The sequence below is a fragment of the Microtus oregoni genome, unplaced genomic scaffold (assembly GCF_018167655.1).
Source record: "Microtus oregoni isolate MIOR12 unplaced genomic scaffold, Mior012 000041F_ref0000270, whole genome shotgun sequence".
NCBI classification, from domain to species: domain Eukaryota; kingdom Metazoa; phylum Chordata; class Mammalia; order Rodentia; family Cricetidae; genus Microtus; species Microtus oregoni.
The window spans coordinates 13,193,833-13,220,323 of record NW_024543208.1 but is presented as its reverse complement, the minus strand read 5'-3'; the positions used below and the strand labels follow the sequence as shown (position 1 = coordinate 13,220,323).

Below are 26,491 nucleotides of genomic sequence, written 5' to 3'. Positions count from 1 at the left end.
TCTGTGTCTCAGAACGGTAAGAGAATACTGGCCCGCTTGCCAGAGTGCTCGCTAGTAGACATTTCTCCAGCTGCAGAAGATTGCCTGCTGGGAGCTGCCCTACTGCTCCAGCCCTTGGAAATGGCCTCTTTTTTCCGTGATTTTCATGCTTTTTAGGCATATATTTGAGAACTGGAACCTCCCTCAGCTGTTTCCTCCCCCCAGCCACAAGTGTGCTAATAAAGTATTTCTGCTCCTTCCTAGGTGCTAGCTAATGTTTAAACGCCCGTGCCCGTTTGTCCATGTGTATGAGCTTCACTGAGGCCCGTACCCGGCCGGCTCTGACGTAGAAGAAAAGCAAATGACAGTCAGTCGATTAGTTTGACCTTTCTCCTTTGTCATTTTTGGAGCAATACAGGGAGATTCATTCCTTCTGTTGTTAAGTACTAGAGGTTAGGTATTCTACCAAGAGTTTAAAAGAAAAATAAAACTAGTTAAAATTAGTTAACTTTTTATGTAATTAGTCCAGCATCTTTCTTGTCTGCTGTGTTTGAACTCTGTTCTGCCACGGTGTGCTTCTCTGCTGGCCGTATATGCACTGAATTACAGTGCACTCTTGGAGAATATAGAAGACAACTCCACTGTGAATCACAGTGAATTTGGCTTGAATTTTGTAGTGTATCTGCAGTAAGGCGAGTAGTGCTGAAGTGGTTTTGTGGTTTGTGTTGTCCTGATCAGGGGCCTCGTAAGAGAAGCACTAGCCGGCCCCACAGGAGAGGTTAGAAGACAGGTCTAATGTGAGATTCCAGTCTTTGCTACATCCCAGCTGGAGGTTGGTTTACAGATAAGGATGTGCAGCCCCTCGAGGGATTGTACAACCAATCACAGTCATGAAACGAAGGGTGCTGGGATGAATTTTACAAGCAGGGTGGTAGTAAGATAAAAACCAATTGAGTAAAATACACATGCAGACTGCTAACTGAGACTATCTTGTCAGTGGTAATGGGGATCCATCTAAATGCAAGCTTGTTGAGGCTGTCCTCAGACTGGCAGTGTTTTCAGTGGAAAGTTCACTGGATTTAGTCAGGCTTGTGTCTGACTTGAGGCTCTGTCTCCTCCAGGTATCTTTAGGCTGCAGGTGGCCCCACAGTAGTCTCCATGCACATTGGGAGAAAATAGGAAAATCACCTTTAGCCATGATCTTGATTTTTCTCTAACGCAAGCTGTGGTTCACATCTCGCTAATGTCTTTGCGTATTATTTGCTACAATTTTATTGTGTGCTCATGGAAAGCAGAAGGCAGAAAAATAAAACCCCAGCGCTTTGGGATACACCTCATCTCAGGCCAATTGTTCCCGTTCTCTAGGTATTGTCTCAGTTATTGGCCATTTGTAACCCTGCTAAACTCTAGTTTCCTTATCTAGTAAAAGGAAGTGGCAGTTTATATCTCAAAGGGTGAAAGTTATGAGAATTGAAAGATAACAATGCCATGGTGTGTGTAGAACTGCCCAATTAAGAAAATGACTTTCTGTAGAGGGTAAAGACTTCCCTTTAGTGGGGAGCTGATCCACGTTCTCTGTAAATGCTGACGAGAAATTCCAGGCCTGTTGCTGAAGCAACAGTTTATTCAAAATGGCCTGGCTTCTTGATTAAAAGGCCAATTGGACCAAGAATGGGCCTGTTGGAATGGGGAAGGCAGGACCCATCTCTGCAAAGCTGCATAGATCCTAGTCTGATTTTGACAGAGCGAGTTAGGTAACATCTTGACTCTGAGAGGTAAATGGATTCAAGCGAGTGGGATTTTAGAGAGGTTCATGGAAGAAAATTTAATTTGGAATCATGCATTTTTGCTACTAAGTCAGCATAAAATGAGTTTTCCTTCAATCCAGTATTCATAGAGTCAGAAAAGGAGAGCCGCAAGTCCAATTCTGAGGAAGAAGTGTTGGGACATGGTTGTAACCTGGACTTGGGAAGCAGAAGGTGCTGCTCGTGTTCCTGCTCCCCTGCTTACTAGCTCTGGTGACGGTCACAGGGCCTTGTGCTCTTTGCTTCTGGCTCCAGCTCTCCTGGATAGTGATGAAGAAATGGGAGGTGGAAAGTAACAGCCTGCATGGCACTTCGAGTCACGTGGGAACTAGATACTGTCCCTGAAGCTACTCTCATTTGTGCCCTATGGAGGAGAGGAATTGGTGAGGATCCTGTCTGCCCCAATACTGAAGGGAAATTCTTCAGTAACTCACACAAATCCTGACTGAGACATTAGCAGTTTGTATATGTCAAGTGCAGGGGCTTTTGTTTTCTATACAACTGAAATCAGAAGTTCCCTCTAGTGATTTACTGTTTACTTGGTTATAACAACATTGCATATTTTCAAAAATAATAGGGCCTGGGATCCTATTCATTCATTCACCTGCTCATTAAACACACGAGACATCTACTGTGTTATCAGCAAGAGTCAGATGAGTAATGAGTGCAAAGACAGATCAATCATGACCCTCACAGTCAGATAGCTTGTAGTCTGGCTGCCAAAATAAAGTAAGTAAACCAAATACACTGAAAGATAAGATAAATGGTGTAAGACAAAATATGCCAAGTGTTGCAGTAAAAAATGCTGGCTGAGGGACTCTGGTTGCTGAAGCACCTTCCAAGTTAGGGGAGCCGTGTAGAAGAATAAGCTTGTACCCGCAAATAAAAAGCAGAGCAGAGCGAGGAGCCCAAAGATTTAGATGTCCACTTGACCTGTGAGGGCTGAGCCTCACTCTTCCTTTCATTGACGATGAGGCTCAGTGAGGCTTCCCTTGTGATCAGAATCTAGGATTCTCAGTAATCGAAGGTGAAGATAGAGTTAGTGGAATCACTGGTTTGGTATTTTCCCCTAAATTATTTTTCTGCTTTTAAGATCATGAAATGATGTGAAACCACTTCTCAAAAGCACGAACCAGATGAGTTTTGTGCTCCGTTATTTTGTAGTAGAGCATCATCCTTTCTTTGTTAATTTTTGCCAGAAATTTTTATAACTCACCATTGCTGCTTTTGCCCCCTGCTGGTAAGAAAGCTCAGGCGCTCGGGCCTTCACTACCTGCACTGCATTTACAGCCCATTGGCCACAGCCTGTGAATGGGAAGGTCCCTGGCCATCCCTACCTCCAAGCTACAAAAACCAAGCCGCTCTGATTTGCCTGCTCAAGTAATTTTTGAACCTTCCCAGGAGTACAGCATGCCTTCGAGAAAGCCGCCTGTGTGGGTAATAAACATGTTCATGTGTGTCTGCTTCGTGTGAGAGTTAGTGCCACTGACTTCAACATTGGAAACCATGTTTTCTGGAAAGGTTCTACTTTGTGGGGCTGACCACAGTAGTTGGCACAGCAAGCCGGGGCCTAGGCAGTCACCACCATTAGATGGCTCCCAGGGTTTGGCTTAGCTTGCTAACTAGTTTGGAAGGGCTTTTTTGTCACCTGGGCCATGCTGTGGCTGCATTTGCTGACCCCTACCAGTTAGACATACACTCAGCTAGGTTGGAAGTTTCGATGGCCACTTCAGAACACAGCACTAATCCTGCTCATCCTGTATCCGCCCAGACCTGAGCTCTCTCTGAAGTCTGAATATTAGCACAAGCTGTGACTGCAACCAAGACTCCGAGGAATGACGCTTAGCCTGTTCCTTTGGTCACTTGTCCCTCCCCGCCCCCATTCTCTCCAATGCTAGACAATAGCCTGTGAACTGCAGGGCCTACAAGTCACCCATGTGAAGGAAAGTTTTGTGGAATATGAAAGTCTAAAAATAGATAGGTTGACATGACTGAATAGAACATCTGTGCCCCTTGGTCAGAATAGGTCTGATCGTTAGAGCTGAAGTTTGAAACCCCTATGTCAGACCTACTTAGAGAGGCATTATCCCTAAAGCATCCATAGTACCTGCACAGTGTGGATAGGGGATGGATTCAAGTGTGACTTAGGCCCAGCATCTTAAACCCTTGAAAGTAGCTATTGTAGTAAGAGGAGATCCTGGTCCTGCTAATAGCAGGTCTAATAGCAGGGCTGGGACTAGAGGAGGAAACATAAGCAGGTTAGCTAGGATTCCCCATCCCAGTTACATCTAATATTGCCCAAACACTTGAATACAGGAGGACAGACAACAGGAACGAACAGAACATGTTCATTGTTTGACCCAATTGAAACTCTAAACCTTACTAAAATGATTTATATTGCCACACCAAACAACATCGAAATTTGCTCATTGGCTTTTATATCTCTACAGTCTGCCTTTTGAATTGACTTTTAACATTTGCTGAAATAGGCAAAACTGTGTCCTTAAAAGTGGAATGAGATTGTAGCTTTATCTGAGAATTCCCCTGAATTTAAACAGAGTGCCCTGTAATCTGGGGGTAGCTCTACTGAGAACATTTCAGGCCACATAAGGAAGATAACTATGTAGGTCTCATTTTAGTCAGCAGCCTTGGCTACGTTCCCCATCACCCCAATTACCCATTACCCTGACTATCCCACAGTGGGCATGGACATGTTGATCAAAGGAGTAATAAATTTGAATTAAGTCTTGGATTCTAGGCAGCTGCCTTGACAAAATGGGACTGCATGGACTTCCCTTTCCTCCTCCTCCTGTTGAGTAAAATGGCTAATATGGCTAAGTTTAAATGAAAAGAAGGCCTTTGAGGTTTGAAACTCATATAGTAGACCTACTTAGACAAGAGTTATTACCCCCGCAGGTTCACCATCTAATGGCTCAATTTAGACTGTTCTTAAACCCACACAGAACAAATGGCTCCTCACAGTGCATTGTTTGTTGTAGTCTTAATGTGGAGGGTACACCTCCTAAGGCTACCATGCTGATTACTGCTGAAATTAGTAACTCTGACCAACAACTGCTAAGTATTTTGTAGTTGTTGATCTGAAAAAAAAAAAAGATTAAGTTTCTGTACCTGTTTTAACCGACTGGACCAGTTTGCCCGCACCTTCAATGGACACAACAATGGCTATGCCCTCACCCAGTCTTTGAATACAGATCTTAACCACAGCCACCTTTGATGACATCACACTGAGCACATTTTTCTCCAAACTATTCATTTGTCACCTTCTATGAGGACATGCAAATGATCTACCAAGAAAGTTCATCAAGGGAGATGAATCATTAAATCACACATGGTAAAAGTTCTTGCCACATTGGTCAACTTCTGCAAAGCTCTAACTTCTAAAGATAACATATTTCTCACTTCTAGTTTTACCCAAGTTCCATCTAGCGACTGACAAATGGGCCCATCTTGACTGGACTTCTGTGCAACAAAAGCCCCGATAAATATAATACAGTCTTACATGCCTCCTGAAGTCTGAACCAGATTGGATAGCTGTAAGTTACCTCTTTACATCTGTCTCCTTAGCTTCTCCTATCTGCCATTAGAATGCAGTAACTGGCTACATACTTGGCTATTCTAAAAGTAGGTCAGATATCAGATATCATGGGATCTGAGCCATTCCACATTTAGCTGCCTGCTAAACCTTGGGTCACATAAACAGCATCCTGAAAGCTTAGTGGGGGCTCTTTGCTATACCATAGAGCCATATGGTGTATTCCATCTGCTGTAGAAGATTTCCCCTAGTCATCCCTTGGCAGGATTTGGTGAAGGTTGCTCCATCCCCAGACACTCGGATAACTGGACCATTCTTTAGGGATAACTGGTTAACAAAGTATGTTTATGCACTTCACAAATGGTGGTCACTGCGATATGCAATGAAACTTGTTGGAAAGCTGTCAGTTTGTAGACCTGGACTGGGATGTCCCTGATAATGGGACAGGACCCAAGAGTAGGCACAAGTAGTCAAACTTCATGTGGTCTTTGAAGTACTGGATACCTTTTCTTATCCAGTGACCTGTTTATCTGTCCCTACCAATGGCAGCCAAATCAGGTCCCTACTCAAGACTGCCTTTTTTGGCGAAACAACACTGACTAGCTTTCCATGATATAAATCAACATTAGCTACACACGTACTAAATCTATGCCAATGCATTCCTCACTCTGTCCAGCGTGCTAGACACGACTACTAGTGAGCATGCACTTGTTTTCCCCTGACAGTTCACCTCTCACCAAAGGAGTACTGGAACGTTCACTTCCTCCCACACACATGCTGCAGTCTTCATAGACGGACGTAACTGTTACTTAAGCAAGTTCAAATTCCATTTAACAAAGCAGTACATGTTTCAGCTATCAGATGTTAAGACTGATAGATTACAACAAAAGCGCTAAATTCACCTTGGGTACTAATTGCAGTACACTTTCAAGGCCTGCGCCGCTCACATACTCTTCAGCTCACATCTGGACAAACTTATAAGAAAGCATAGGTGTTTCCACCTTGGATGCCAGACAAGACTGCAAGTCACACAGTATATGGGACCAAGTCCAGCCCCCTCTACACTCCCTATCAGCAGCACTCTAAAAAAGCCAAGGCAGTTGAACAAGGAGGACACAGACAGACATGCCAAAGTGAATGGATTGAGGCCATGAGACCTCTACTCTACACAAGGAACTGGTCAAGTAAGTAAAGCTGGGAACAGGATACATACATGCTTGTAATAACACTTGATGGGGGAAAAGAGATTGTGAATTTGAAGGAGAACAACGAAGGACATTAGGGAGGGTTTAGAAGAGAAAAGGGAAGCAAGTGATGTTGTAATTAAAATGCAAACAAAAAATCAATTAAAGAGCCAAGCTAGTCTTCTTTCCTGCCCTCCCCAGATATAGAGAGCCCCCTATAGGCCTCCTCAAAAGTTTCATTACATAAGCAACATGTATGTGTATGTTTTACCACCAGCCTCAATATTGGTGTGGGGGCACCCTCCCCCCGCTTCAGAGTGACAATGCTTTAGACTTGAGTATTGAAAATGACTTCATCATATGATCTATGAGAATGTGGTAAGCTTAATTTCAGAGCAGCCTGTATTGAAACTTAACAATACTAACCCTATAAATCTCTTAAGCCTCGGGATGTGAAAGTTGTTTGACATACTTAACGATTCCACAAAGACATTAGGAATGAAGTTAAATGGCATGGCTCAAGGGATAGAAATGGGTAGGGTGCACACATCATTTCACCTGATCCAGGAGAGCAAACATTCACTAATTGATCTATTGGAAGAAAGATCATAGGATGAGGAATGGATATCTCTGGGCTAGTCAGAGACAGTAATACTTAGTGAAATGAAGGTGCATTGAAACCATAAATAAAACCAAGCAAAACCCTTCCATTTCACTCTGAGGATAATGACCAAGAATAAACTTGTTTCTCATCAATGAATTCCAAATACTTAGTATGTATGAGGACTATTCTTAAATATTCTATAAGGATTTGTGCAAACAAAACTGAGCCCAAACTGAACGACATAGGCAGGCTGCCTGAATGCAATAAAGGCTATATAAATAAAATGTCAAAAACAATACGGAGTCTGATGGTGGAGTAGCTCCGCAGAGAAATAAATTGCAAAGAGAAACTTTCCATTTATTCTGGGGGGCTGGGAGTTTGGGAGGCACTCTCTTCTGTGACTTCATCATCATTTACAACTGGGTCCCAACTTTTTATTTTTTAAGTATTAACCTTTTTTTTTTCTCACTGGATTGGTGCATATCCAGTTGCCTTTTTGATTGGCCAGTTTCATAGCCTTCGGTGCCTCAGACTGGACGTGCTCAATGAGACGGCAGCTCTGCAGAATCTAATACCCCTTCCTCACTCCGCCGATGGAGCACTAGCAGCCAATTAGGCTGCTGAGCCTGGAAGCTTGGCACTTTCAGGCATTCATTGCTGCTTACCTTCCACCTCCCATGATTCCATCACAAGGCCAAGGCTTGCACGTAGGTTAGTTCCCCCTCCCACAGGTGTTCATCATGACTGCAGGCTTAGTTTTCAGAGGTGGAAAGCAGTGAAACTTTTAGTGTGTGAAGCTAGAAGGAGCATCCTTAGGTTGCTGGAACAATGCCGAGGGCAGCTGTGAATAGGGCTTATTAATTTTCCTGAGGATAATCTTATAAAAAGGCATTTATTTGGCCTTTCTGGTCTTCTGATTTCTGATTCATGATGGAACTTCTTGCCCTGATGTAAGCCCCTGCCTCTGTCATTCGTATTTTTCCAAACATCCGAACAAAAATTTCTGACTGACTTGAGGGCTTTGAAACTCCAAAACTGTGAATTAAATAAGTGTCATCCTGTGTAGCTTAGGTCAGATTTTTTTATAATGATGTGAAGCTAATTCGTCATCATACATTAAACTACCAACTGAATAGTTTCACATCCATTTATTCTTTTCTTTATTCTCAGGACAACTGAACTTTAAGCTGCTATTGTTTTATTTTCTAGATTAGATTTTCTTGATTTTCATATAGCATCCCACATATATTTCCTCTCACCCCACATCAAGCTTCTACACACTTGAGCAAAATTCTGAAATGAAAGTGCTAAGAACTGATGTGTAGAACCTTTGCATGACCTTGACTTGCTCCTGATAATGTTCATATTTCTTTTGGTCTTTAATTAACAGTGGGTTTTGGTTCTTTTCTATTCTTTTAGGTTTATCTTACCACCACTCCTCTCTCTCCAGCTCCACCTACCAATCTATCTTGTTTTTGTTGTTGGTTTTTTTTTGGGGGGGGGAGTGTTTGTTTTGTTTTGTTTGCTAATCCCAGACATAACTTTGTGCATGCTTTACTTATTATCGGAAACATCTTCCTTCTCCTTACTGACTTCATTGGCTTCTGGCCTGTCTCCTCTGGGTATTCTAGAATGCTTTACTGACCTGCATTACTGTCTCTGTGGAGTGGGCACAACTCACTTCTTGTTTCCTCCATTAGCAATTACATGTTACTGTATGCCCTTCCCATTACATTTCTTGAAGTCTGCAACGAATGTTATGAGAAGCGGAGCAGCATTTAATTCACTGCTACATCTAGCAGAGTACCCCAAACGAGCTGATAGTAAAGTTTTTCTGAATAACAGAAGGGTAGAGGGGTCAGCTTAGCTTTTATATTGAGGTCTATGCAAAGACCCCAGTTCAATTGCTATCAACTGACTTTGTTCCTCCTGTCCCTGCCCCCAGCTGTCTCCCTGACTTCAAAGTCCAACTGCAACACAAGATGGCCTATGGTTCAAAGTGGGAGGAATGGTTCTCTTTGACTTGTTTCAGTCTAGAAGATCGTCTTAACTATGAAGTAGGTGGAAGTCATCTTCCATTCTGAATTCATCCATTCTTTGTCTTGTCGCAAAGTCACACAGAAAGAGAAGGATGCTCAAGAATGCATATTCCGAAAAAAAAAAAAAAAGAATGCATATTCCGTGATGCAGTCTGAAAGCTGTGCCACTAAGGCTGTTGTAAGCCAAAGAGATACAACTAGATGTGTGGCTTCTTGAACAATATAACACAGTCCCCACTCCCCACTTTGCCTCCAGGCTATACTGTCTGACAGCGTTGCTTTCTTCTCTTCCCACCTCCAGGTTCATGCAGAGAGCTCATCTTTAAAAGCCTCAGATTAACTAGGGACAAGCACCCATGTCTTGAGAAGTACAGTGAGAAGAGGGGGCAGATCTTTTACTACTGTAGTCAGGAATAGAAAGAGCTACACCATTATGCCTTTTGCTTGGGAAAACTAATAATATGAATGATCATCACTGGATTAATTATATCTTGATAATAAATGAAAATAATAATGAACATTTCCTGGCATTTATTGTATGTCAAATGCAATTGTAGTCATTTCATAAACATTGTTTGGTTGAAGCATCATTCTCATAATAATATTGCAGTACAACTGTTACTGGTCTGACTTTAAAGATTACAAAAATTGAAGCTCAGAACACAAAAACGCCTGATCCAAGTCACACATCAGACAGTGGGATAAGGGGATTGCCTGGTGTGTGTGTGTGTGTGTGTGTGTGTGTGTGTGTGTGTGTACGCATGATTTATTGAGTAGGACACATGCTGAGTTCCTACACTGGACCAATTAGTAATTGCAGGGTCTCATGCCATCTTCATGACCTCTATGTGAGATCAATATGCTTTCACAGTCATGACTTGGTACTTCCCTATTGGCCTGTTGTTTGTATTCCATTTGCATCTGGTGATTCAGTCCTTTCTGTTTGTGGAATTTCTCAGCACGGAAGTATGAGAGCTTCTCAATAGCAACATCCTAAGTTCTATAAGGAGATCCAGTGGCTATTCATCTCAGCTGTTCCAGAATGAGTAAAGAGTATTCTAATGTGTCAGGCCTTTCCTCATGTGTAACCTTGTCTAGAATCTCCAACCTCTGCAGTTTCTTAATGGCAAATTCCCACTTACTCACCCACCCCCAGTGCTCTGCTAGACACCTAAAGAAACTCCCCAAAGACATTTGGAGATTCAGGGATCCATCTCTTAGCCTTGTGCCTCTGCTCCCCAACCTATATGTCTTTACTCATACGTTGGTCTCCCCTATTATAGCATTTATTAAAAGATAGCAAGGAGGGACATATGGAAGGGTTTAATAGGGGGAATATTGTAATTATAATCTAACAAAATTTTAAGGTAAAAATAATAGAATTTAAAAATTTGGACATTCTGTATGTTACCTTTCTCTATTTGACTATGAGCCTCTTGGGAGAAACACCTGCAACCTACCTTCTTTCTTATTCTTACCTGTCACAAAGAACTTGGTGTATACTAGGAAGTCAAAGCACTACTACAGAAAGCTGGGCAAGTAAGAAGAAAAACTGTCACCTGGGGCGGAGAGAAAAGTGGAAATGTTCTGAGCATCCTCCGACTGTCGGCAGGGCCCCGCTCAGGTTGACCTTGGCCAAAGGCAGAAGCTCCAGTTAGTGTGTCCTCTATCCAGATCATTTGCTCTCACCAAGAAAGTGAAGACTCTAGAACAAAAACCTGTAACTGTGTCCAAGGAAACTTCATCTTCCTTGGTCCAGTTCTGCTGATGGAGAGATGTCTTTTCTAACAACCCTATATCCTTAGTCCTGCATCCCATGCCTGGTTCTATGACAGAATCAGTGTGATGTGTCCAGCTTAAATGTAATCATGACAACTAGCTTACCACTGTGTCAGTCTCTTATTATTCCCACCAAGGACTGTTCACTTAGGTGAGTCCGCATGAATCCTCAGAGTTTCAGGTATAGTATACCCTATGTTTGCTTATGTGCGCAAATACACATGAACACACACACACTATATTATATAAGGCTATAAACAGTCTGCCAGCAAATGACTGACATTGATGAATATGTATGAGGTTTTAGCAACCAGAAGTCTGAATTTATTCCAAATTTCTAGAGCAGTTAAGACAAAAAACAGTTCTAGTTCATTGCTTTTCCCTTTTGGCTGTGGGTAATAATGCCGCATAAATTGACCTCAACTTTCCCACGCCAAGACTGGGGATGGCTAATTAACATACAAGAGACAGGGAATCCCCTCACATGTGAGCCAGTATTTCCTTGTCTCAGCCCCTGGCAGACATTGCTAAGAGATCTCTATACCCTTCACTACTGAGATGGTCCTAGCCCCGAATCTCTTTCAACACGGTACTCCGAGCTCTCACTACCATCCAGTGGTAATGGTCCTGAGAGAATTGCAGGCCTGGCTTGATTACTTCTGGTGTCTCTTCTCACTCTGACCTTTTACAGTCTGGTTATTGTTTTTTGTTGTTGTTGTTGTTGTGGTTTGTTTGTTTTTCTTTACCTTATGATGCTGCCCTTGCACTAGGATATGGAAGTACGTTGTACCGAGGAGAACAGCTGAGTAGAGTATTTCTGCCTCTTCTCAGGCTGAGAGCTAAATCCTCAGCCTCAGTCCTTTTCCCTTCTTTCAACTGATATAACAGAAATGGAACAAGAGAACAAAAGGTTCCCTTGGGGTTGATGCTAACATCTAAAGAGCTCTCTGAGGCTGCTGGGATATCAGTGGATGAACACCGATGTTGTGATTAAAGCAGCCTGGGTTCAAATCTCTGCTCTGCCAATCTCCCTGTTGGGAACGCTTGACAAGTCACCTCACCCTTCAGAGCCTTGGATTCCTCCAGTGTGAAATGCAGGTAACAATGCCTGCCCCACAGACATGTTCTGAAGAATAAATTGGGTGAAGTGATGTATGCGAAAGCGCCTTCTAAGACACACCATGCTGAACGCATGGAGAGGATTATTATTCTCGGCATACACCCATAGGAAAAAGACTAGGGTGTTCCGTTCCAGATGGACTCAGTCTAAAACGGGGAACAAATGCTTTTTTTGGTAATTTCATCTTGTGGAAACAGCAATCTCATGGGCCTATTTGTGTTTAATGAACCGCATCCTGTATCGTCTTTTTGCATGACTCTGAGAAGAAGCAAGTTGGCTCTCTCCTCTGGTGTGCCGCACAGAGGCGTCCGGCTTATGTTTAACCTCCCCCAGTCTCTCCCTACTGGATATAAGATATAACACTACCTCACTGCTAGATAGACTCCATAATCTTCTGCACAGAAGCCAGGATAAAAGGCAACAGGAAAGGGATATTTGGCCAGCTCCCAAACCTGTGCTGGTCCCAAGTAAAAATGATTGTGTTCCATCCTGAGCATTTTAACCCATGCTACAGTTGAGGAAAATGAGGTAGGGCCCCAAGTTCACACCCCTTGGCAATGAAGGAACCAGCCCTTCATTGGACTCAGTATCTAAGCCCAAATTGGTACTCTGAGGTCTTCCACAAAGCGCTTCTGTGCATCAGAAGCCTTTAGTGTCCCTGAAGCAGACACTCTCTGGGACTTCAGGAAGCTAATCACCTTCTTCCCCAATAAAATCCAAAAAGAGACAACACTTAGGCTAAGATGGTAAGATATGCATGACTCTCCCAGGTTTATTTCTTCATTCGTTCTTCAGTAAACATTGCTGAATGGCATTTGCATGCCAATCAAAGGTTAAGTGTGATGCTACAAATGTTTACCAAGCAGAAGGTCTCTGCCTTCAAGGATCTTCCAGTAGGGTAACAGAGATAAACACAAACTATGACTGTGAAGTTATTACTGAGGTTAGTTATATCTACTGTCCTTCAATGAGAATGTAATGGAGATGCTTAACTGCCCGGTTCTTCTTGAAAGATCTCTTGAGAAATGGCATTTGAGTTGAGTGATCTAAAGTGACTATAAAGACCATAAAGGTCAAAACCCAGAGGAAGGCTAAGTTTCAGAAGGACCACAGATTTTTCAAGATCCGAAGGGTAGGGAACACAGGGACATATGGTGCTGAAGAGGTTGGATGGAGACAGATGGAACCTATAGGGCCTTGAGGTCATGGGAATATGTTTAGAAGTTATCCCCAGTGCAACAAGACCTCCAGGAGTTTGAACTCAATGAACAACATAATAAGCCCTCCCATTTGATCTGTGATGATTGCATTGATGTGGCAAATTGATGGAGCCACCGGAGCTTAGATGTCTGGTCAAACATCCTGGGGACATATGAGAGAGTGACTTTGGATGAGGTTCCTATTTAAACCATTGGACCATGTGAAGCAGAGTGACCTCTCTAATGTGAGTCAGCCTCATCTAAGCCATCAAAAGGCCTCAACAGAACAGTCAGGCTGACAGATGAGCTGGAAGCATGAATGCTTCTTCGTGGACTGCCGTAAGCTTGATGCTGGCTTGTTCTGCTCTCACATCCTCATGTAAATACTGGTTCTTCTTTAGGGTTAAACTGGAAGCCTCCAGACTACAGCTAATACCAGCAGCCTAGAAGTAAGTCATCAGTTTGCCAGGGTCTCCAATCTACCTACTCCAGGTGTTGGAGCTCTGTAGTAACCGCATAAACCAGTTCATCAAATGTACCTATGGCTATGACTCTGACTACCATCTCTTTCTTGTGTGTGTGTATTTTCAATCTGCTGGTACTGCTTCTCCAAAGAAGCCTGGATGTCTTTTATCTCATGAGTACTGTTGTGTAGTGTGGGCTAATGTGGGGCAAGAATAGCTTCAGGTGGGAGACAGAGACGACGACTCAGACAAGTTGTGATGGTGGCGTAGGGTATGAAGGCAAGATTAGAGTAGCAACAGTGAGAGCTCCAGGAGCTACGTGGAAATGCAAGTGGATGAAACTTGGGCTGGTTTGGAAATGGGCTAGATAATTAAGGGAAAAAGAGGTGCTGAAGTTTCTTGGGCCCTGGCTCTGCCTCTAAAGGAGTAATGGCACTTTTCACTAGACATCTAGGACAGCCCGGGGTTGTATGGAGTTACATGTGTGCTGTGGGAGAAGAAGCAGGATAGCAATCCTCAGAGGGAGGCTTGGATAAGGAGATAGAAGTCAGGGAGAGGGTGAGGCCATAGTGTAGGGACGACAACAAAGAACATAATAGATTGATTGACACAAAGATAGATAGTCCAGAAAAAGGGACCAAAAGGACATGCCTCCTGTTCTGCCTTACTGGCTTAGCAGAGTAGAATATGCCTGCAAAGGAAGATGAAGAGGGCAGAAGAGAGAACATGAAAAGATCTGGTTTCATGCACACAGCACAGAAATGCATCAAGCTGGAGGAAGTAGATTGCCAAATGTTACAGAAAGGTCAGGCAAGAAGAGAAGGAAAAATGGCCCCAGGTTATGATATCACTGGGGAAGTCAGCTGGCACCCCGGAGGTCTCAGATCCCGAGCCCTTTCATGTCTCCTTGCTGTCTTTGAAGAAAGTTCCCTCAGGAAATAGCTCTGGAGACGTCTCTAGTTCACAACAGCTCTTGGCCACACCTCATCAGCACAAGAGGAAGTGACATTTAACTACATCTTGGTATTCCCCTCCCCACAGCCTGATGCCTGCATCTGACTTTCAAACAGCCAAAGACTTTCGCAAAAAGTAGCCCAGCAATATTCCAGTTGGCATTCCGAAGTACATGGTAATTCAGATGGAAATGCATTCCTTAGAATTTGCCCAGAAAATTACAGTAGAGCTAAAACACCTTTAAAATGGGTGTTTATCTCTGGAGACATCTCCCTAAACTATGAATTCAAGAAAATTAAAAAACTGCATATGTGAACAGATTGTCCTTTCAGAGGGGACAAATGTCTTGGAGGCCTTATGCTCAGAAAAGGCATACTCTTTGGACTTGGGTTTACTTTTGTCTCTCCTTCTTTTCTTCCTCCTCCTTTTCCTTCTCTCTGTTCATTCACAGAGGTTCAACAATTATATCCCATATTCATATCCATCCTTTATAATGTCATTATCTGTACAAAATAAAAGATGACCATAAACCATCCCATGAGACTGGTAATTTATGTACCCATCAGTCTAGTACATAGTAGAAAGTCACAAGCCCTGGTTGATTCCTCTCTGGCCCTTTTCCACAGCCAGTTCTAATACTGAAGTTGAACTCACCAGGAAGGTCACTCCCCACTCTAGACCAATCAGAACCATTCCTGATCCTATATCAGCTGACAAGCGGTGGTAGTGAAGTCTCAGTTACATCTCTTCTACACCCCAGTTCACAGCTCTGAATACACACCTGGGAAGGCTGTACTCTAGGGAGTGGGGAGCATCTTGGTGAGCTCTGGCTCGGCGCTAGACACATCTCTTCATAGACCTACAAACAGCTACTCTGCTTGCAAATATGGAAACTGAGAGGGAATCAACTTGCTAACGATCACACAAGTGGCCAAGTGTATGTCTGAGATTTTAACGGGTGCCCACCTGACTATGAAACTTATTCCCAAATATTACTCATGAATGAATTTATAAACATACAATCATAACTGAAGATAGCAAGGTCACAGATAAGTAGAGGGTGCAGATATCAGGGCAGGCAAAGAAATAAAGTCCCATTGGGGGTGGGGATAGATGCCACAACATGTTTTGTAAGTATACTTCTGGCACAAGACACTCAGGATGTCACATGGGCTTAAAGAAAGGCATTTGACGCAGTGATGGTTAATGGAACCTAACAGACTGAGCAGTTTGCATGCTAACCTTGCCAAGGATTCCTAGCTTCTGGGGATGACTTCAGATACTGAATTGCCTTTAAAGCCTACCTTTTCCTCCATGCGGGTTAGCTTAGATACCACTGTACTGATTTGTCTAGTCCTTCAGGCTTTTCATCTCGATCTCTTCACTCATCTTTGACTTGCCCAGGAGATATTATTCTGGCTTTTACTTTTCCTTATTGCTGAGAAGAAAATTCGCAGGCCCCCTTTTGTTTCTACGGGAGGCACTGCTAACTAAGCTGAATTCTTTTTCTCAGTGGCCACTCTTCAAATGGGTAGAAGTAGCAAATAAGACCTATAGGCCTGAAAAGGGCAGGGACATTTATTCCAATGAATGTCTGGAGATTCTGAGTTCAGGGAAGAGAGCTCTCAGCTCAGGTGCGGATGCAGTCCCCAGTGTCCCCACTGATAAATATGTGGTACAGGAGAGCCCACTACCTCTTCTCCATTCTGTAAAGGGAGGTGTGTATGCTTATTTCTTCTTTGCTTCCTGAAAAAGATGGTAGGATAAGAGGGTGGTGACCCATCAATTGTAGAGAGCTATGGAAATGTTCATGATTGTTTTTCAAATGTCTTATTTGATCTTTTCCCTAGTCTTTCTAGTCCGGGAGAAGCTATGCACTCCTGCTGAATTGAAAAGACATTCAGAAACACCTCCCTCTTCCAATGGCACATGTAGTTCACAGGGCAAAACAGAGGTTGAGGTCACACATTAGGAAGGGCTGCGGCCAGGTCTCGGATCTTTAGCTGATGTTTATAGTTTTCACTTTATTTCAAGCTACTGTTTTTCCTGCACCCGCTGAGTTTTGGAAATTTTACCTGTGTTATTTCATCTCATTTGCCTAAAAGTTACGAAAGGGAATTACTATCTCTTGTTTAGCATGAGGAATCTGAAAACTTGGAAGCTACTAAGCAGTGGGTATAGAAGAAGAAGAAGGAGTCCAGATATGCACCACTTCGTTGCTGCCCAAGTGCCTCTTCCCACAAGCTCTGTTCCCAGTTATCTGCCACAAAGTCCATACCTACCTGACCCCAAGCCCTGGCGTTTAGAAGACAATGTTATGTTACTGGTGCCTTGGAAGAGAAATCGTATCAATTATCTCTGAATCCAAAGGGTTCCCAGTGTCTTTTTTCTTGCTTTTAACCTCCCAGTCTCTTGTATTATTCCCTATTATCAAAAAATAAGCTAACTCAAGACTTCTGATATGCTGTAGCATGTAGAGATAGAGAAAGAAACACAGAAAACAGTTATCTTGGCTTCCGAGTATCTGCATGTTCTTCTTGGAACAAATGCAGAAGAAAAGCATCAGCAGAATGGACGCCCTGAGATGCCAAGCTACAGCAGCAGACGTTCAGTCCTGGACATGGGCTGGGGCCTCCAGTTGCTCTGTCAGCTTTATCTACCCTCTTCCCTCTCTTATCTGTCTTGTGAGAGATTCCGTTTCTATTACAAAGAATGAGATGTTCTTCATCAAAGAAGTCTAAGCCCTGAAAGCAACCAAGGATAGAGATGGGATGACATTTAGCATCACAGTAGTGTCCCAGACCCTGAATGTGGCAGGAAGTAAATTAGTTCAGTGGCCACAGTGAGAGAGAGTTTTTATAAACATAACCTAATTGTATTACTTCAAAGTCCTGAAGCTTATGGCCTTGCTTAATGATGTGTCCCATTATTTATAGGGTGGCACAATGAGACTTCTATTGATTTAATGCACTTCCTTAAAGACTGTCATTGTCACAGCTATAAAACCGAGCTATTCCCTGACAACTCAATTATGTCCTCTGAGCCTATAAACCACTCATGCCCCCACTCAGTTGCACACAGGAAACAGGCAGCGGTGCACACAGAGCTGGGGATACAAAACCACTAGAGGCAGAACGAAAGGCTACAGATCTGGCCAAGGTACATTCAGGGGTTCCCTCTCCCCAGGCATAGTCAGCAGCTGGCGAGCACTGAAAGATGACATGACGCAGCTTCGTTTGCCTTGGCCTTGACACATGGGGCTGTGTGATGAATCTTTCCTGTCTCATTGAGCCTTAATTTCTCCAGTGGAAACTGGAGAGCTGAGTTCCATGAGAACTCCAAGGCTGGTGTTCTGGGGTCTGTGGTTATGACTTATGGGTTTCCTGGAATTAGGATGCAGAGCCTGTGGAGAAGGTGCGAGCAGGTTTGTATTAGCAATCCTCACAATATCTAACAATCAATGGTATTAACTATAACAGAAAGCACTTTAATGTAGCAGAGAAGAAAGAGAGAGGAGGAGGTAGAGAGAGAGGGAAAGAGAGAGAGAGAAAGAGAGAGAGAGAGCGGGAGGGAGGGAGGGAGGGAGGGAGGAAGGAAGGAAGAATGAAAGAAAGAAAGAAAAAAAGAAAGAAAGAAAGAAAAAAACTGAAAGAAAATAGTTTTTGTAACCAGCCAGTTAGAACTATGACTTCCAACACGGGTCCTACTATTCAGCAGCAGTGTCTCCATGGGCACTTAGGTCCTCATGTCTGAGACTGGGTTTCTCAAGTTGGAGAGTCCACTTCTCAAGTACAGTGACATATTGATATGTATATATGCTGCCTGGGTGATACCGTAGTGGTTAAAGTGTTGTACAAGAAGAAAGCATGAAGACCAAGGTTTGAATCCCAAGCACCATATAAACGCTGGGCAGTCATAGCCAGCTGCTTCTAATCCAGCACAAGAAGGGTATAGACGGGGGTGCCCAGGTAAGTTAGCTAGCTAGATTAGCTGGATAAGCGAACTTGGGCTCGCTGGGAGATGCTGCCTTGATGGAAATGTAGAGAGTGATTGAGATAAACTTCAGATGTCAGTCTCTGGACTTCACACATGAATGCACATTTACACATGCCCACATATATACCCATGTAAACACCCATGTGACACACACAGATACATATGACAAAGTATAATAAATATACTATTACATACATGTGATATTTCCAATGTTGTAAAATGCTAATGTGCAAGTCACTTCCCCCATTACAAGTGCTAGGTAGATAGGAATAGTTATCCAAGTACACATTTCACAGGAAGGGGACACTGATGACATATGGGAATGATTTTCCTGAGCTCAATGGCAGTGACTAGTCTTCCGTACTAGACCACCTTAGACTACAGAAGTTCAAAATCTTCTGACAGCTGAGAAGCAGAGGAATTTAAGATGTGGTGACCCTTCACGAGGATAGCAATCTCTCTGTGGGGGACACTTGTGCCCCAGACTTGAACAAGCGAAAGTATTTCCTGCCTTCTCCCAAAAAGCCCAAAGAGAAGGCAACATAGAGACATCATTCCCTATCCTCTGCCTGTTTCTCTGGCAGCTTTTTCAAGGGAAGGCTTGGTTTAAAAAAGCCTACAGTATAATAAAAGAGTTTAAATACCTGGCTGAAAGAATCTTAAGACAGCATGTTTCCTCACCCTGACCAAGGTAAAGCGAGGCTCAGAGGAGGTCCGGGAACTGCCAAAGGCCGCACAGCTTACGGTAGGAGAAACAGGATGTATATCTGGCAAGGCTCCGTTGTCGCCTCAGTTGCCTTCCCCCTGCACCATACTTGGCCATCACCGCCAACGGGCCCACTCCCAGGCTTACCTTTCTGATACTGGAGCCACAGCTGCTGCTGGACCTTCTTGCTGGGGAAGTGGATGATGCAGGTGAGCTCAGAACCATACAAGGCCTCTGCTATGTAGTGGGAGCCGTAGTGCTGGATGAAGGACAACAGCTCATCCCGACTGCTCTCTTTGGTCAGAATCTTTAGGACATTGGTGAAGCCTGGAGGGAGAGCAGCGTGTGTGTGCTGTTAGACTTCAGAAGTTGGCAGCCAAAAAATGATATCCAGGTGAGGATCCCTTCCAGTCAGAGTTCATGGCCTTTGTCCTCATCACAGCAGCACCTGGCAACTCTAGCCTTACATGCTCACAGCAAGGACTGGCTCTCACTGCCGGGCACTGTGGCATAGTGGACTTGGCAGAAAAGAATGACTTGCCAACATACATGGCGATGACCTTAAGGTCACAAGTGGAAGTTAGAGCTGGTGCCTACTTGCTGCACAGCTGATGCATGCAGGTAGACCACTAGTGGTTTTCACTTCCTTAGTTCAAATGCTGCCATGTTGACCACCACACCCCCATTAACCTGATGAGAAGCCAAAGCTGAAAGACTGTGAGCGACATATCTTAGCCCTCTATCTAAAAGAGCTGCACGCAAACACTCTTTTGTTATTTCAAGTGGATTGGCTGGCGTCCTGGAGCTACATTTGTCCCAGCTCAGTAGAGATTCCATACGTGCTCGCGCTTCTTGCTCCATCACCTTCCTGTCCACTTTTGCCCTTATTTCCTGAGACAGTGGATTGTTTTCTGTTGCCATGGAGTTTTCTCGCTGCCTGCTGTGCTGTCTCAGTACCCTGCTATACCTAGCACAAGGCCTCCAGAGCCATGTCTCAGGAGCTGCGGTTCCCACTTCCCTCCACTTCCTGTTCCTCCAGGGTCTTCCTGCAATGGGAGACTGGTTCCCTCACCATTCAGCTCCAAAGCCTCCAGCTCAGCTTTAGTACGGGGAGCTCGTTGGAGCATTCCAGACAAAGTAATGCCACCCCAAATCTCTGCTGCTCTGATTTTCAAACTTAGGGTGCTTAAGGAAAAGCAAATATAGGGAAAGGTTCTCTGAGTTCCCCATCTGCCTTGGAGGCCGAATCCTTCAGAATGCTTGCACTTGTGAATGCTCACCCCATTTCTCCCATCAACTGGGGGAATCTGGAGTATACTGTAGGTAGACTTTGTGCTGACATTACAAGTGAAGTCCAGACAAATGTCCCAGGCTGTTTTCACCATTCATTCTCCCGGATATCATTTACATTTCCTCTAAAATTTCCTATGTAAGAAATCCTTAAATGCCCTCTTGTACTCCTGCCTGCCACTGGATAAAGTTTCACGACCATATCTGGGCCTACAGCAATGTCTGTGTTGTCTCCTAGTTCCTTATTTGTCTTTTACTGGGACCTGGGCTTTCTGTCACCCTTCCTTTACATACTGACTATAAGACTGCATTGTCTCCATATATGAGATTACCCCCTCCCAAGAACACCCATGCTGAAAGATTGCATGAAGTCACTCCTTTCTTAGAAGCCTTTCTCACTTATTCCTGTGCGGGGCAAATAATCTCTCCTCACACTCTGAAGAATTGGCATATTTATAGATAGAAGCCCTCCGTCTCTTTCTCTTCATCTGCAAATACATCTTTCCTATACCCACCCCAGTCAGGCACTCCACAACTCCTGGCACACAGCAAACAACCAGCCACGGTTATTATAAGAACACCAATGCCACATCAAAGAGCAAGCACCTCTCCAACGTCGAAAATGAGCTCCAATTTGCCACCATTTGATTTAAAGGAGCTTCCAGGAACATCATTACTGATTAATTAAAGCAGGTACACCTTTGTAGTCCTAACAGGAACATCGCAGTTATATTCACAAGTGCAGGGTGAGGGGGTGGTGGGGAAACAGAAATAGGGCTCAAAGAAAGGGTGCTTGATTAGAACACTCTCTCTCCATCAACCTGTTAACTTGTGCAACTGGGTAATTAATACAGCAGGATTAATAATGAGATGGTTTCTGTTACATACTAAAGACAGTGCCTCGGAGATGCCCTATGGCTCTTCAGCCAGGCAGACAAAAATGCAATCAAATCCTGGCTCCCTTTTTTCTTCTGCTGCTTACTAGCTCTGTGACCTTGGCTTGGTTGTTTAATCTCTTTGATCTCCAGTTTTTTTATATGATGACGGATAGGCTAAATTATTACTTTCCTTGTAGAACTGCTGCAAGCCACAGACAAGAAACGTTATAACGTGCTTGACAGATGTCAGCAACAATCACTGTGTGTACTTCCTGGAGGGTTAGGTCCTCCCTGCCCCGGATGAAAGAGCTCCATTTTGCTGATGAACAAGAAGGAACTGAGAAAAAGGAATGAGAGAGAGAAGAACTCAAGAGATAATTAGGGGACACACTGACAGCAAGCTGGTGACAGGGCTGCCAGCACCAGAGTAGACAACCCCAGGCCAGGTTTCTTCTTCCCAGGGATCTTTGTTCAATACCTTATTCTCCAGTTTTCATTTATTTATCTTATTCGTCCATCAAATGTGGACACCAACAATGTGCTGATTCTCTGTTAGTTTCTGGAGATATTGGGATAAACAGATCATTCTTAGCCCCAGTTCTCCGGTCAGAGGGCTAGATAGACATAATTTAGACATGAATCAAGTACTTGTTAGTACTTTCCTGAAGGTATTCCAACACCTGAAATTACTTGATTTGTTTATTGAAGAATGAAGAGTGGAGGAGGCACCAAGAGTTTAGTGTGCGTACCCCAGGCAGGGAGAGCTAGGCGGGAGGCACAGCAAGTGCAAAGTTACAAACAAACATGCCCCATCTCAAAAACTACAGAGCGCCCTGCCTACTGGAAGTCAGGGCTCACATGGATAAAGAATAGGTCGTGCGTGTGTATATGTGGTGCGTGTGTATGTGGTGGTGTGTGTGTACATGGTGGTGTGTGTACATGGTGGTGTGTGTGTACATGGTGGTGCATGTGTACATGGTGGTGCGTGTGTACCTGGTGGTGCGTGTGTACATGTGGTGCGTGTGTACGTGGTGGTGTGTGTGTACATGTGGTGTGTGTGTACATGGTGGTGTGTGTGTACATGGTGGTGTGTGTGTACATGGTGGTGTGTGTGTACATGGTGGAGTGTGTGTATATGGTGGTGTGTGTGTACATGGTGGTGTGTGTGTACATGGTGGTGTGTGTACCTGGTGGTGTGTGTGTGTATGGTGGTACGTGTGTACATGGTGGTGCGTGTGTACATGGTGGTACGTGTGTACCTGGTGGTGTGTGTGTACATGTGGTGCGTGTGTACATGGTGGTGTGTGTGTACATGTGGTGCGTGTGTACATGGTGGTGTGTGTGTTCATGTGGTGCATGTGTACATGTGGTGTGTGTGTACATGTGGTGCGTGTGTACATGGTGGTGTGAGTGTGCATGGTGGTGTGTGTGTACATGTGGTGCATGTGTACATGTGGTGCGTGTGTACATGTGGTGCGTGTGTACATGGTGGTGTGTGTGTATATGGTGATGTGTGTGTACATGGTGGTGTGTGTGTACATGGTGGTGTGTGTGTACCTGGTGGTGTGTGTGTACATGGTGGTGTGTGTGTACCTGGTGGTGTGTGTGTACATGGTGGTGTGTGTGTACATGGTGGTGTGTGTGTACATGGTGGTATGTGTGTACCTGGTGGTGTGTGTGTGTATGGTGGTATGTGTGTACATGTGGTGCGTGTGTACATGGTGGTACGTGTGTACATGGTGGTGTGTGTGTACATGTGGTGCGTGTACATGGTGGTGCGTGTGTACATGGTGGTGCATGTGTACATGTGGTGTGTGTGTACATGGTGGTGTGTGTGTATGGTGGTGTGTGTGTGTATGGTGATGTGTGTGTACATGTGGTGCGTGTGTACATGTGGTGTGTGTACATGTGGTGCGTGTGTACATGGTGGTGCGTGTGTACATGGTGGTGTGTGTGTGTATGGTGGTGTGTGTGTACATGGTGGTGTGTGTATGGTGGTGTGTGTGTACATGTGGTGCGTGTGTACATGGTGGTGTGTGTTTGTATGGTGGTGTGTGTGTACATGGTGGTGTGTGTGTACATGTGTTGCGTGTGTAAATGGTGGTGTGTGTGTACATGGTGGTGCGTGTGTACATGGTGGTGTGTGTGTACATGTGGTGCGTGTGTACATGGTGGTGTGTGTGTGTATGGTGGTGCGTGTGTACATGGTGGTGCGTGTGTACATGGTGGTGCGTGTGTACATGGTGGTGTGTGTGTACATGGTGGTGTGTGTGTACATGGTGGTGTGTGTGTACATGGTGGTGTGTGTATATGGTGGTGTGTGTATGTGGTGGTGCGTGTGTACATGGTGTTGTGTGTGTACATGTGGTGTGTGTATGTGGTGGTGCGTGTGTACATGGTGGTGTGTGTGTATATGGTGGTGTGTGTATGTGGTGGTGCGTGTGTACATGGTGGTGTGTGTGTACATGTGGTGTGTGTATGTGGTGGTGTGTGTGTACTTGGTGGTGTGTGTGTACATGTGGTGTGTGTGTACATGGTGGTGTGTGTGTGTATGGTGGTGTGTGTGTGTATGGTGGTGTGTATGTACATGGTGGTGTGTGTGTACATGGTGGTGTGTGTGTACATGTGGTGTGTGTGTTCATGTGGTGTGTGTGTACATGGTGGTGTGTGTGTGTATGGTGGTGTGTGTGTGTATGGTGGTGTATGTACATGGTGGTGTGTGTGTACATGGTGGTGTGTGTGTATATGGTGGTGTGTGTTTATGGTGGTGTGTGTGTACATGGTGGTGTGTGTTTATGGTGCTGTGTGTGTATATGGTGGTGCGTGTGTACATGCTGTGCGTGTGTACATGGTGTGCTTGTGTACGTGGTGTGCGTGTGTACGTGGTGTGCGTGTGTACGTGGTGTGTGTGTGTACATGGTGTGCGTGTGTACATGGTGGTGTGTGTGTACATGGTGGTGTGTGTGTACATGTGGTGTGTGTATGTGGTGGTGTGTGTGTACATGGTGGTGTGTGTGTACATGGTGGTGTGTGTGTATATGGTGGTGTGTGTATGTTGTGGTGCGTGTGTACATGGTGGTGTGTGTGTACATGTGGTGTGTGTATGTGGTGGTGTGTGTGTACTTGGTGGTGTGTGTGTACATGTGGTGTGTGTGTACATGGTGGTGTGTGTGTATGGTGGTGTGTGTATGTGGTGGTGTGTATGTACATGGTGGTGTGTGTGTACATGGTGGTGTGTGTGTACATGTGGTGTGTGTGTTCATGTGGTGTGTGTGTACATGGTGGTGTGTGTGTACATGGTGGTATGTGTGTACCTGGTGGTGTGTGTGTGTATGGTGGTATGTGTGTACATGTGGTGCGTGTGTACATGGTGGTACGTGTGTACATGGTGGTGTGTGTGTACATGTGGTGCGTGTACATGGTGGTGCGTGTGTACATGGTGGTGCATGTGTACATGTGGTGTGTGTGTACATGGTGGTGTGTGTGTATGGTGGTGTGTGTGTGTATGGTGATGTGTGTGTACATGTGGTGCGTGTGTACATGTGGTGTGTGTACATGTGGTGCGTGTGTACATGGTGGTGCGTGTGTACATGGTGGTGTGTGTGTGTATGGTGGTGTGTGTGTACATGGTGGTGTGTGTATGGTGGTGTGTGTGTACATGTGGTGCGTGTGTACATGGTGGTGTGTGTTTGTATGGTGGTGTGTGTGTACATGGTGGTGTGTGTGTACATGTGTTGCGTGTGTAAATGGTGGTGTGTGTGTACATGGTGGTGCGTGTGTACATGGTGGTGTGTGTGTACATGTGGTGCGTGTGTACATGGTGGTGTGTGTGTGTATGGTGGTGCGTGTGTACATGGTGGTGCGTGTGTACATGGTGGTGCGTGTGTACATGGTGGTGTGTGTGTACATGGTGGTGTGTGTGTACATGGTGGTGTGTGTGTATATGGTGGTGTGTGTATGTTGTGGTGCGTGTGTACATGGTGGTGTGTGTGTACATGTGGTGTGTGTATGTGGTGGTGTGTGTGTACTTGGTGGTGTGTGTGTACATGTGGTGTGTGTGTACATGGTGGTGTGTGTGTATGGTGGTGTGTGTATGTGGTGGTGTGTATGTACATGGTGGTGTGTGTGTACATGGTGGTGTGTGTGTACATGTGGTGTGTGTGTTCATGTGGTGTGTGTGTACATGGTGGTGTGTGTGTACATGGTGGTATGTGTGTACCTGGTGGTGTGTGTGTGTATGGTGGTATGTGTGTACATGTGGTGCGTGTGTACATGGTGGTACGTGTGTACATGGTGGTGTGTGTGTACATGTGGTGCGTGTACATGGTGGTGCGTGTGTACATGGTGGTGCATGTGTACATGTGGTGTGTGTGTACATGGTGGTGTGTGTGTATGGTGGTGTGTGTGTGTATGGTGATGTGTGTGTACATGTGGTGCGTGTGTACATGTGGTGTGTGTACATGTGGTGCGTGTGTACATGGTGGTGCGTGTGTACATGGTGGTGTGTGTGTGTATGGTGGTGTGTGTGTACATGGTGGTGTGTGTATGGTGGTGTGTGTGTACATGTGGTGCGTGTGTACATGGTGGTGTGTGTTTGTATGGTGGTGTGTGTGTACATGGTGGTGTGTGTGTACATGTGTTGCGTGTGTAAATGGTGGTGTGTGTGTACATGGTGGTGCGTGTGTACATGGTGGTGTGTGTGTACATGTGGTGCGTGTGTACATGGTGGTGTGTGTGTGTATGGTGGTGCGTGTGTACATGGTGGTGCGTGTGTACATGGTGGTGCGTGTGTACATGGTGGTGTGTGTGTACATGGTGGTGTGTGTGTACATGGTGGTGTGTGTGTACATGGTGGTGTGTGTATATGGTGGTGTGTGTATGTGGTGGTGCGTGTGTACATGGTGTTGTGTGTGTACATGTGGTGTGTGTATGTGGTGGTGC

General features: G+C 44.7%; 1 protein-coding gene across 4 annotated transcripts in view; it reads right to left on the bottom strand.

The window, feature by feature from the left end:
- The window catches only part of Astn2 (astrotactin 2), a 998,237-nt gene that overhangs the window by 248,634 nt on the left and 723,112 nt on the right, over positions 1-26,491 (bottom strand). For all 4 annotated transcript variants that reach the window (XM_041632337.1, XM_041632338.1, XM_041632339.1 and 1 more), the window contains one exon: positions 19,530-19,709. In XM_041632337.1, the coding sequence (XP_041488271.1) occupies positions 19,530-19,709 (180 nt within the window). The remainder of the gene's footprint in view (positions 1-19,529; positions 19,710-26,491) is intronic.